Below are 11,757 nucleotides of genomic sequence, written 5' to 3' on the forward strand. Positions count from 1 at the left end.
ATAAAATCTTGAACTTTGTATAGTATTATGTCAAGGATTGACTGTTGTTTTGAACGAGATTAGAAAACTCCTTCTTGATTTTGTAAATGCGAGGAGTATTGCTTTGTCCATATCTTTCGCATAGCTCCAACCAAATTTCTCGTGTCGTTTCAACATAAGCGACACTTTCATGTATTTCTTTTGCCAAAGAATTCCCTATCCAAGCCTTCACCATTGCATAGTTTTTCTTCCATCGATGGAAATCTTGTGAATTTGGATCTGGTAATGGTAGACTTCCATCAACAAATCCTCCCTTGTTTTTCGCATAAAGAGTTATTTCCATGGTGGAAAATTTTCACCAGTGAATGGCACCGTGACAAAGACCAGTCCTGGGTGATCTGATGGGTGCAAGATATATAGAGAATCTTCTTGACTCCCCCTTTAGATGATCCATTTGAATCGTTAGACATGGTTTATGCGTGGTTACGCTCTGATACCATGAGAAAATTCAGTTTGGATGAATTTCTGACTTGTTTATTATTGATTGCTGCCATATTTTATATACAAAGTGGACCACGAAATTGAAGGCAAACATTATGCCTCAATATAAGAAACAAAATCCAACTTCCTAAGATATGCATGACAGAATTAGAAGTATACATTTGTACAGGTAAGGGTCTTCAACAAGATTCATTATTAAAGGAAGCAATAGAGAGGAGATGGAATAATGATTATTTTTGGTGATAGCAGTTGACTCTTGGAGTGATTGTGATGAATTCATTTGTTTTTATGGTGATAAATGAGGTTGGTAGATCGGAATAGGTGGAGCTCTCTTGTAATGGACAAGGTATTAAAAGTTGGGTTAGAAGCACTGGTGATTTGAAGGATTCAAGTAGTTTTAGTTATGGTGGCTCTTAGATTGATAGTTCCGAGAGAGGGAGAAAGGACTAAAAGAGAGAGAGAGAGAGAGAGAGAGAGAGAAAATCAAAAGATAGTATTATTAAAAAAAAAAAGAGATTGAGACTCACGCTCTTATTTCTTTAAAAAAAAAGGGTTTAAATGAATCACATTGAGTTAAATATTGGGCTAAAATGCCTGAAAAAGGTTAAAAACAGCTGATTTGAACTTCAGCTACAATTTCATGGGGCGAATTGAACCTTATTCCTTTCCATTTCTACCATATCTTTTATTAACCAAACAACCCCTAGCGAGAACAAACGACTCGTCATTTTATGATTCCTACTTCCTTACGAAACAACACGCATCGGCAGAACAAACAACGACGACTTGTCGTCTACAAGAGACCTGACGTCTCTCGTTGATAAATGATAAATCCGCGCGCTCTGTTTTTTGATAATTCAGCTTTATTTTATTTTATCTGTTAATAATTGACACGATTTTGAGTTATTTGTGAAAATATTTGTGATGGTTAAGTTGTTAGAGATGGTGCATTTAAGTGGCATCAGCAGATTCCTCGTAAATTCTTTAATTTCTTCATCTATTTGTAAAGATCTATTCTTTCACGATTTTAACACTTCCAAAAAATGTATCCATTCACTTCTCCAATCCAAACCCACAAAATCCACTAAATTTTCAACAAAACCTCCCAAATCAGTGTTAAACAAAGATAAAATACAGAACCCAAATGTTTACACAAGAAACACAGTTTCAAACATATATAGAATCTTGAAATATTCCACATGGGAAACTGCAAAAGAACAGATACTAAAATTGGGTATTAAATGGGATTCTTACACAGTCAATCAAGTGTTGAAAACACATCCTCCAATGGAAAAAGCTTGGATCTTTTTCAATTGGGTTTCAGGATTTCAAGGGTTTAAACATGATCAATTTACGTACACAACAATGCTTGATATTTTTGGAGAAGCTGGTAGGATTGAGTCTATGAATTATGTATTTAAACAAATGCAAGAAAAGGATATAAAGATTGATACTGTTACTTACACTTCACTTATGCATTGGCTTTCAAGAAACGGTGATGTTGATGGGGCTATAAAGATTTGGGAGGAAATGAAAGAGAAAGGGCTTTATCTTACTGTTGTTTCTTATACTGCTTTTATGAAGATTTTGTTTGATAATAAGAGAGTTAAGGAGGCTACTAATATTTACAAGGAGATGCTTGAATGTGGGATTCCTCCTAATTGTCATACCTACACTGTCTTAATGGAGTATCTGGTTGTTTCTGGTGAGTTCTGCTTTGCTCTCTTTCTGTTTGTTCTATTGTCCATGTGAGTTTGTTGGAAGTTGTCACTGGTAGGCATGATAATATAAGCTTCAAGATGAGATTTTCCACATACATGGAGGGTAATTTTTGGCTTTGCGTGCTTATTATTAAGAACTTGTAGGGCTTCTTTCATGGTGTTCATTGATTATAATTGAGACTCTATCCTTTTTCTATAATTTGGCTAACAATCTAAACTTACATCAAAATAACCTTTGTCCCTTGAACTTAAAACTTTACCTTTTATTATCCTTTCTTTGTTTTTGAACAATTGATATGCTGTTTAGGTAAGCAATATGGATGTAATAATAGATCATGGCTTGAACCTTTGGCATTCTATCCACATTTTGTGAAGGGACGAGCTGAATCCATTGCTTTCCTGATTAAACTGAACTTCTACAAGCTATTGTTACTAGTAATAGATACAATAAACACCGGTAGCACTACCAGGGTGGTAAAGTACAATTGCACTAAGTCAGTCTTCTAGGCTCAATTCCCGGCTATATATTAAGGGAAGGAAACACTTCCATTTACCTACAATTTAATTTAAAATCATAACTTATGGTTCTGGAGAAATAAGAGTCTTGCTGCCAAATTTTCTTGTACTTGCTGATTGTTCTTGAAATATACCAAGTCATATTTGTTTTATTACAACAAAGTTTTCCATATTTACTACTTTTCAGTGACAATTCTATCATAGCAAAAGCTATGAGAATTCTTTGTTATTTGTTTTAGTTATCATTGACATTCCTGTGTTTCACAGATAACTTTATGGTTATTCTTTTATTGGGCTGTCTTTTGTCGAAGTATTGCATTTCTTTTTTTAAATCTCATACCTTTTCTATTGTGTCATTGCTTTTAGGCAAATGCCAAGAAGCGCTTGAGATTTTCAAAAAAATGCAAGAAGCAGGCGTACAACCTGACAAAGCTATGTGCAATATTTTGGTCGAGAGATGTTGCGAAGCTGGGGAGACGAAGACAATGACCCCAATTCTTCAATACATGAAAGAAAATCATCTTGCTCTTCGTTATCCTATCTTTTTAGAAGCACGCAAAATTCTAAGAATAGCCGGCGAGTGTGATGCAGTCCTCAGGCAAGTAAATCCTCATTGTGCTGCTGAATCTATCAATAATGATGATTCGTCTGAGTTCACTACAAGTGCTGACAATGATCCGATAGATAAAGGACTTCTACTGATTCTCTTGAGAAAACAAAATCTTGTGGCAGTTGACCATTTACTTGCCGGGGTACTTGATAAGAATATGGTTTTAGAATCTTGGATAGTCTCAACCATTATTGAGGTAAACTGTAGTCAATGTAGAACTGATAGTGCTTTAATGGCCTTTGAATACAGTATGAGAGTGGGCATAGACCTTGAGAGAACAGCATATCTTGCCTTGATTGGCATTATGATAAGATCAAATACATCTCTGCGGGTTTTAGAGATTGTCAAGGAAACGATTAGGGTTGGGCATTCTCTTGGACTGTATTTAAGTGCTCTCTTAATATATAGGCTTGGATCTGCTAGAAGGCCCAATTGTGCTGCAAAGATTTTTGACTTGTTGCCAGATGAACAGAAGTGCACTGCTACTTATACTGCCATGATTGGTGTATACTTTTCTGCTGGTAGTGCAGCAAAAGCACTTAAAATCTATAAAACTATGAAAAAGAACAGCATAAATCCTTCTTTGGGTACATATAATGTTCTTTTAGCTGGTCTTGAAAAAAGTGGCAGAGTTTGTGAAACAGATAATTTCAGAAAGGAAAAGAGGAGCCTGATGGCTGATGGTAATCGTTTGAGCTGTCTCCCTATGGAGGAGAAGATATGTGACCTCCTTTTTGCTGGGAGTTTGGTACCTTGACTAGCTCTTTCGGACCATAGAAATCCCGTTGCTATTGGAACGACCGAGAAAAATGGTGCTGTTTCTATTAGTGACAGTCAAATGGCCATGATTTTGACTCTGGATTGTGGTGGTCCTTTTGCCTATCTATGATGAAGTTTGTCTGCATCAACCACGAGTAACTTGGATATGACAGAAATGTGTTCTCAAAGTTCCTTTGTGATGCAGCCTTATGATGGAGACCATGAACCCACACCTTTGACAGCTTTAGGCCGTGCTATGATAAGCATTAGTGGGATTTTTCGATGCTTCAGTGCTTTAAACTCGCTATGGTTCATCATGCTGCATATTCTGGGAGTTCTTTAACACGTCCACTTGGGATCTTTATGTACTACAATGTGAGTATACACAGAATCAGGATAGTGTAGCCTCAGGGATGGTAATCCTCAACTATATGTGAGAAAAACATTCTGTCTTCTCAACAAATCATGTCAACTATAACTTGCAGGAAGAAAATTATTCTCATTTTGGGTTAGTCAACTTGGCTAGGCATCAGAAGTCAAGAGGTCTTTTGTTCTGCAAAAATTTTGTTGCTTTATTGTTCTACTCATACTTGATGGATCGATACTGGGCAAAGACATATCCTTGCAGAGATCGTAAAAGCATTCCTTCAATAAAATAGGCATAGCATTTTGGATTTTATAAATTTATGGCTTATATGCCCTTTTTTTGGCTGTATACAATTGATAGTACACATACATTGGATGATAGTCCAATAGGTAGAAGCTCATAGGAGCACTGTGTATTTTCTTTTCTCTTTTTCATTTTTTTTTTTTGGCCATAGGAGCTCTGTATAGATTATTGTTTGTCTAATGGAATTCATGGATCGGCACCTAAGAAACCTCATTTCTGTCTTTTGCTGAGAATACATTAGGAATCTCTTCAGGAACTCTTGTGACATAGATATCCTCATCAATATTTTTATAAGTTCATAGTTCTATCCCTGCTTGGTTAAAGGGGACTAGCAGGATTGTTATTCAGGAACAAGATGAATATGCTTGAATTGGTGTCTGACCAATTACCTACTGCTCGAGTATTACATTAAGACAATTTGGAATTGGGAGTGTCCTGATCTGTTTACTTTTCTTCTATACATTCAAGATCTTGTCCCGGGGGAGCTGAGGCTTCAAACATCACCTAATACAACCTGCCTGCCATGTGATTTAAGAACACATTTGATACCCTTCCAAATTGAATTATCTCTCACATCTAAACATTCATTTTTATGTTTTCAGTCTGTTTTCAAGGCACACCAAAAATTAGCGAGCATTCATGAATGTCTTCAATGAATGCAATATATACTATTCTTCTATTATTAGAATATCAGCATAATCCATTCTTGATGGAACCCACTAAAAGAACGATTAGCATAAGCAAAAACTTGAGATGAAGTGGATGGACAAGATGGGGCATTGTCCTAAGCATAAGATTTCAATATTATCAATATTAATGAGAGTTTATCATTTTTTTATAGTGAGCGTAAAGAATTGATTATTTCTATAATTATTATTAGTGCAATGACTCATTAATAAAATCTAAATCTTGATCTTGATATATAGCTAACAAATTGCAGAAAAGCAACAACATTATTATAAAAACTTGGAACCAATACAGCTAACAAACATGGTACATGTGGTTTCATTAAAAAAGAAAAACATGGTTTCATATGGTTGTAGGAAGGGAGGTGTGGAATCTTATCCATTATGCCATCACTCTTCTTAGTTGATAAACTAATTAAACAAGCATTATAATTAATTAATCAGCTGTCTGTCGGATATGATTCATCAATAGTGTCATGCCTCTGCGCAAAGAGGCTCCAACCTCCTAAAGGTGCGCAAACTCAGGCCAGCTCAAGGGTTTAATTTGCTGAGTCAGGTTTTGTACTTTGTTGACAAGGTTCTTAAATATTTTTACATATTAGTTTGTTTATTTTATTTTTTATAGCTCTCCTTTCTTAACAACCCACCAAAAACTCTGCTGATATCCAAAAAGAATAAGTCTAAAACATTAATTGCGCACTACTGATTGACCTTAGGCACATATGGAATGGACCATTGTGCGAGTGAGTAGCCCCTTTTTGAGTTTGTGCCGTTCCCATTCCCATTTTTATTGTTAATCCCACCTGTCATTAGATCACTCTGACTCATGGAATGCCCATTGGTCCTGTCAACTACATAGCAGGACAGCAATCTCTTTTTTTTCTTATTGTAAAAATTAATAGATTTTTTTATTAATATTAGAACAAAATGAAATCCAAATATAAAGCTTCTCTAATTACATATATGAGGATATTAATTAGGACTACTCTGTAATTGGGATGCATAGCATACTTCTTGTTGTTAATTATATCTGGAAATATTATAATCTTTATGATCCATTTTCTATGGTTTAATTTCCTCTTTTTTTTGGACAAAGTAATTTCTTAATAAGTGAGTGTTGTACTTCACAATATTACTTAAGAGTTTAATTGTTTGTAAATGGGTGCCAAAATCTTCTTTTTTTTTTATAGAAAAATTTATACTGTCAATCTTCTAATTTTTAATATTTAATATATCTATAGTCTATTAAGTTTTCGATATTAACATCTAATAATTTTCCAATATAATAAAGTTATTAATCACTAAGAGGCCGACTGTAAATAAATAACTTATTTTGATAAATATATTTAGAATTAGTTTAAAATGTGTAGGGTAAGATTCTTACGAGTTATAAAATACTACTTTAAAAATAACATACATAACTAAGGTTCAAACTTGAAGTTTTAGTTAAGTTAGAAGAAAATTTTACCATTTTATCTAAATCTCCTGGGTGGTAAATAAATAACTTTAGTTTGAATAACTTCTTATTAAATTAAATGAAACTTTGGATATTACAAGATTATTTAAGCAAATCTTATGGAGCATGATCAAAATTATAACTTTATCAATTTCTAAAGCTTTATTTATTTATTTATTTAATTATTTTATTTGGCTTGGATGACAAAGCATCCATTAAGAATTATAGTAGTTGTTTAAAACGTTTAGCCTAAGGCAGTAGGCGACTGACTTGGGTGGATTTGTAGCATATTTGGACAAACAAGATATACACAGCAGCTGCCATGCTTCAATCTCAAGCAAGTTTCAAAAAATTAAGGAGAGACCACATTAACGAGGTTGCGTAAGGCTTGAATCAGAGTACCCATTATTTTTGTTGTCATGCATTCCACTTCATTTGCCAAAGATATACGCTTTTTCTTTTTCTTTTTTCTTAATTAAAATACAAGAAAGAAAATGGAACAAATCGTAAATATTAAAAAGAAAGTAACTATATGGTGCTATAAACAAAGCCAATTAAAGAATGCTTGATTTGAAATTTCTATATTATAGTCGTCAATTTTTTCTTTTTTTTATCTGAACTAACCTTCATATATATAATTTAATAAATTAATCACGTATAATAGTAAATTATTTTTTATTATAAGAAGATCAATTAGCGGTGAATTATATAATGCCGAATAATCGTCACTTTATATTTATTATAAAAAGAATCATTTAATGCAAAGGATGAATTTTCACTTGTAAAAGTCTTGAGCTAATTCTGAAAATGTTATATATCTTTGAAAACAAATCCTAAGCCTCCTTTTCTTATCATAAAAATTGTGATACATGAGATCTTTTGTAGGGAACAGAATGCGTCTGAAAGAACTGTGGCAAGTCCCGCATGACACACTAAATAGAACAGAATTGTAGCCTCTCAATGCAAAGCAAATACATACTTGAGATTAGGGAAGCTGACCAATAAGATTAAGAGGATGAAGGCTGACCCATATCCACGTCACTTGGAACAAGATCTCTCAGCTTTCATTTTCCACGGCTTTGATTTAAGGAATAAAAATGGGAGAATTTGTGCGGCGAAGCAAAAAGAGATCCCACCCCGCAATATACAATAGACATCATCCCCAAGCCAATAACTCTTGTAAGAATATATGCCTACGACTATATCTAAGTATAATGTAATGAACCCCATAATAGACAGATGGGTAATGATGCTGCGACTAGACAGGGTTCCTTCAGTCCAACAATATCCTTTTTCTTCTATTCATTTTTGTTTCAGCGTACAGTGACATGCATGTATAAATAAAGATGATAATAGAGGAATAAAAAGATTATGTGCACTAGCTAGGTTTTGGATTCTTCAATTTTTTCTTGAATATAGTATCTCTTCTCTTATGTTTTTACATACATGTTTGACTCGTAAATATCATTACATCTTTCACATGCCACTCCTACCTTTACCCATCAAAAGTAGCCAATGCAGCATTGTAGGTGTTATTCGTCTCTCAAAACAGCATCCCAAGATAGCCTTTCTTTTGGTTATTTTGGCAATGTGAATAAAGAAAAAAGAATTCACTTAATGAATACTTTAAATTATAAATGAATGTCTAGTTAAATAATAATTTCTTATCCTAAAAGGAAACTTTTAGTTATTCTAATATATTATGTCAAATGGCTGAATGAATAATATATATAGAATATACCGTAACAAAACTAGTTTTAAAATAATTAACACTTAGAATTAATTATTTTAAAATTAAATCTATGAGCCATTCTTTCCATGACATGCATGCCAACTTTAATGTAAATTATGAATAACCAAAACTAACACATCAAATTAAGGAGATTTACGTGATTTTAATATGAGAAAATATACGATCTGATGTATAATTAGCCTTTTTACTTTCTTTCTTTATTAATTTTTTCTTTGGGTGTCTTTGGCTATCACAATAAAAAAAATGATAGACTTTGAGTTTAATAATTTCGTCTTTTTTCAAGTATTACCTAATAAGTATTGGTATTTGTCAAACTTAATTAAAGTAATTATAAGCTGCTTACGTCGGAAATTGAAATGCAACATTTAATCAAAAACTACCATATGCAATGATTCTCTTCTTCTTCTTTTTTTCTCTAAAACGGCCTTTTTGTAAACGTAAAGTTGACATTCAACAGAGGCATCATACACCAAAAATGGCTTCTAAGAGAGGGGAAGGATTAACGAACCAAATTAAGAAGATTACAGAAAGAAACAATCATTCTTAGGTGGCCAGTGAGGAACCCTATTACAATTTCTAAGACTGAATTGAATTGACATTATGAGTGGGGCGAATTTTGGGTGGCAAGCCATTGGAAAATATCAGTAGTGCCCGTGAATTATTGGGATGCAATGCAACCAAGTGGAAGCGTGCATGTGGTAGGAATGGCCTGTGTAAAACCAAGTTTAAGCTAGCAAGGCATCCAATCCTCCAAAAATTATTGCTCAAAAGGTAGAACTAAATTGTTGGCGTCTTGGTCATTCCAATAGTGTCAGCATCATATCATAAATTTCAGTTTACCGATCGTGATATCTCCATCGCCTCCATTTTTAGTACTACTATTATCCTCGGAATATATCAATAATGCCTAGTTGAACTTAAATTAGTGGCTTCAACACTGCCAAAAGATGCTTCGTATTCATACTTTCTTTTTTCAAAGAGAAGGACATAATCATGTAATTGTTGATAATCTAAACTATAAAATGTAAGAAATTTTTTAAAATATTTTCAGAAAATTTGTGTTGAATGTTTACTTGCCTATGCTCATAATTAGAGGACAGAAAAGAAAAACATTGATACTCAAAGTTTATATTTAGACATTAATGACGTATTTGGCTCGGCTGATCAATGTAGATGGTAGCTAGTGGTTGCTAGCTGATGACTTATAATTTAAACAATTTAGTAAAAATTTATTAGTGGTTGTTATTAGTTTGTTAAATGACAATTGAGAATATGATTTATCATTAATTATATTATATTATATTTAATGTTATAAATTGATAAAAATATTATAATTAATTTTTTTAGCTCAAATGTATTTATTATTAAAAATATTTATAAATATTATTTTCAAATATAGAAATTTAAATTCTACTAAATGAAATTTTTTAATTTTAAATAATAATTATTTATTTATAAAATATAAAAATTTAATTATATAAAATCAATTTAAAATTAGAAAAAAATAACAACTTAAAGTAAGTTATTATCAATAAATTTTAATAAAAATAATAATGTCTAAATAAATTAAAAAATCAAATTAGTTATCAAATGATAAGAAAAAGCTGTAAAATAAAGCTAATACTGTCAGCAGCTAGTTGAGATCAAATCAGCTATCAACTATTGTTTTTTAAGTTTTTACCAAATACTTTAATATATTGTCTAGATCAGTTGCATCAAACTTCTAAACCAAATACTCCCAAAATTATTTTATTTCCGTTAAGTTTTAATAAATATAAGAAAATAATTTGTAACTCAGATTACACTCAACCTCCTAGGAAATTCGAAACTAAAAATTCATCTGCTTGAAGTCGAAAAATGAAACAATCTCAAGAAAAACAAATAAAAGACCATGCATATGGCCGTAGGGCTCTCATGATGTGTTACACCTCAAGTCTAATTACGTACAATATTGTTGATGTTAGGTTTCATTGTCGTCCTAAAAGCAATTACTTACTTTTAAGTTGAATTAAGCATTTGTCATATCATTATTATCAAACTTCAATTATAGTCGTAAAACGAGTTATTTCTCTATTCTCTAACTTTTGGTTGACAAATTATAGCAACAGATCCAGGTCTAAGCTTTTTATTTAGGACCCACAAATATTAAATACTTTGACGTGTATATATATATATATATATATATATTGCGCAAGCTATTTGTGTGTGTGTGTTAGATTAGGATGAAACCTTTGAAAAATGCAGCCTAAGAGGAAGACTGTTTGTGGTGAGAACTGTCTTATTTACCCACGTGGAAAATTATTATAACATGGTGAATATACATATTATTTATAGCTGCCTAAGTCGAACCTAAATTAGAATTTTTTTATTGAATGATAGTTTTATTAACCGAATACTCAGTTTTGTTTTGAAAATGATCTTCAAACTAAACCGAGTTGAATCACTAATATAGTTTTTGTAATCCGATTAACTAATATAGACGAATTTGTTACAATTGTTAAGATTATTATAAAATTGAGAGTAATACTCTCGCTAACTAGACAAAAAAAAAATTATAAAATTATGTAAACTAAACCTCAATATGCTAAAATTAAACCCAATCATATAAACTCTATTAAGGCATTGTTTAATAGGAGTGTAGTAATAGCTAGAGTAATAGAATTGTTAAAAAAAAAAAATTAAGAGTATGATCGGTCCAAATTATATATAAATATTTAAAAATATTTTATAACTTTAATGATATATTTATATATATAATATGGTGAAAATCTATACTTTTACCTTATTTAAGTTTAATTATCTATTTTCAGGTAGAGTAATGGATAGAAATATGACTTTAAATTTTGTGGACTAATAAGACATGCTGATATTTTACAGAAATAGATAACATTAATTAGAAACCGAGTACGGTATGATGTGAACAAAATTTACTTCAGACGAAAATTGGCATTTAATAAAAACAAAAAACATGTGAATTTGTCATTTTATTATGTTAGAAAATTAGAAATGAGAAATTAAATATTGATATTCTGGAACACATGGTTAACGTACCAATTTGATGCTGGCAGAGATTATATTCATTCTTGCCTTTGATTATTGCATGAGA

At 31.9% G+C, this 11,757-nt stretch overlaps 1 protein-coding gene across 1 annotated transcript; it reads left to right on the plus strand.

Annotated features, from left to right (window-relative positions):
- Positions 1-1,343: 1,343 nt before the first annotated feature.
- LOC125368608 (pentatricopeptide repeat-containing protein At2g01390-like) lies at positions 1,344-5,370 on the plus strand. The gene is made up of 2 exons (XM_048376768.1): positions 1,344-2,185; positions 3,084-5,370. Exons 1-2 carry the CDS (start codon positions 1,405-1,407, stop codon positions 4,082-4,084), a joined length of 1,782 nt encoding a protein of 593 aa, XP_048232725.1. The 5' UTR covers positions 1,344-1,404; the 3' UTR covers positions 4,085-5,370.
- The last annotated feature ends 6,387 nt before the right edge of the window (positions 5,371-11,757 follow it).

Source organism: Ricinus communis, chromosome 7, assembly GCF_019578655.1.
Source record: "Ricinus communis isolate WT05 ecotype wild-type chromosome 7, ASM1957865v1, whole genome shotgun sequence".
Taxonomy (NCBI): Eukaryota; Viridiplantae; Streptophyta; class Magnoliopsida; order Malpighiales; family Euphorbiaceae; genus Ricinus; species Ricinus communis.

Excerpts from the sequence above, each read along its gene's own strand:
- LOC125368608 (XM_048376768.1), top strand. The coding sequence starts at position 1,405 with ATGGTTAAGTTGTTAGAGATGGTGCATTTAAGTGGCATCAGCAGATTC. Across the intron at positions 2,186-3,083 it reads GGAGTATCTGGTTGTTTCTG|GCAAATGCCAAGAAGCGCTT; the intron begins GTGAGTTCTGCT and ends CATTGCTTTTAG.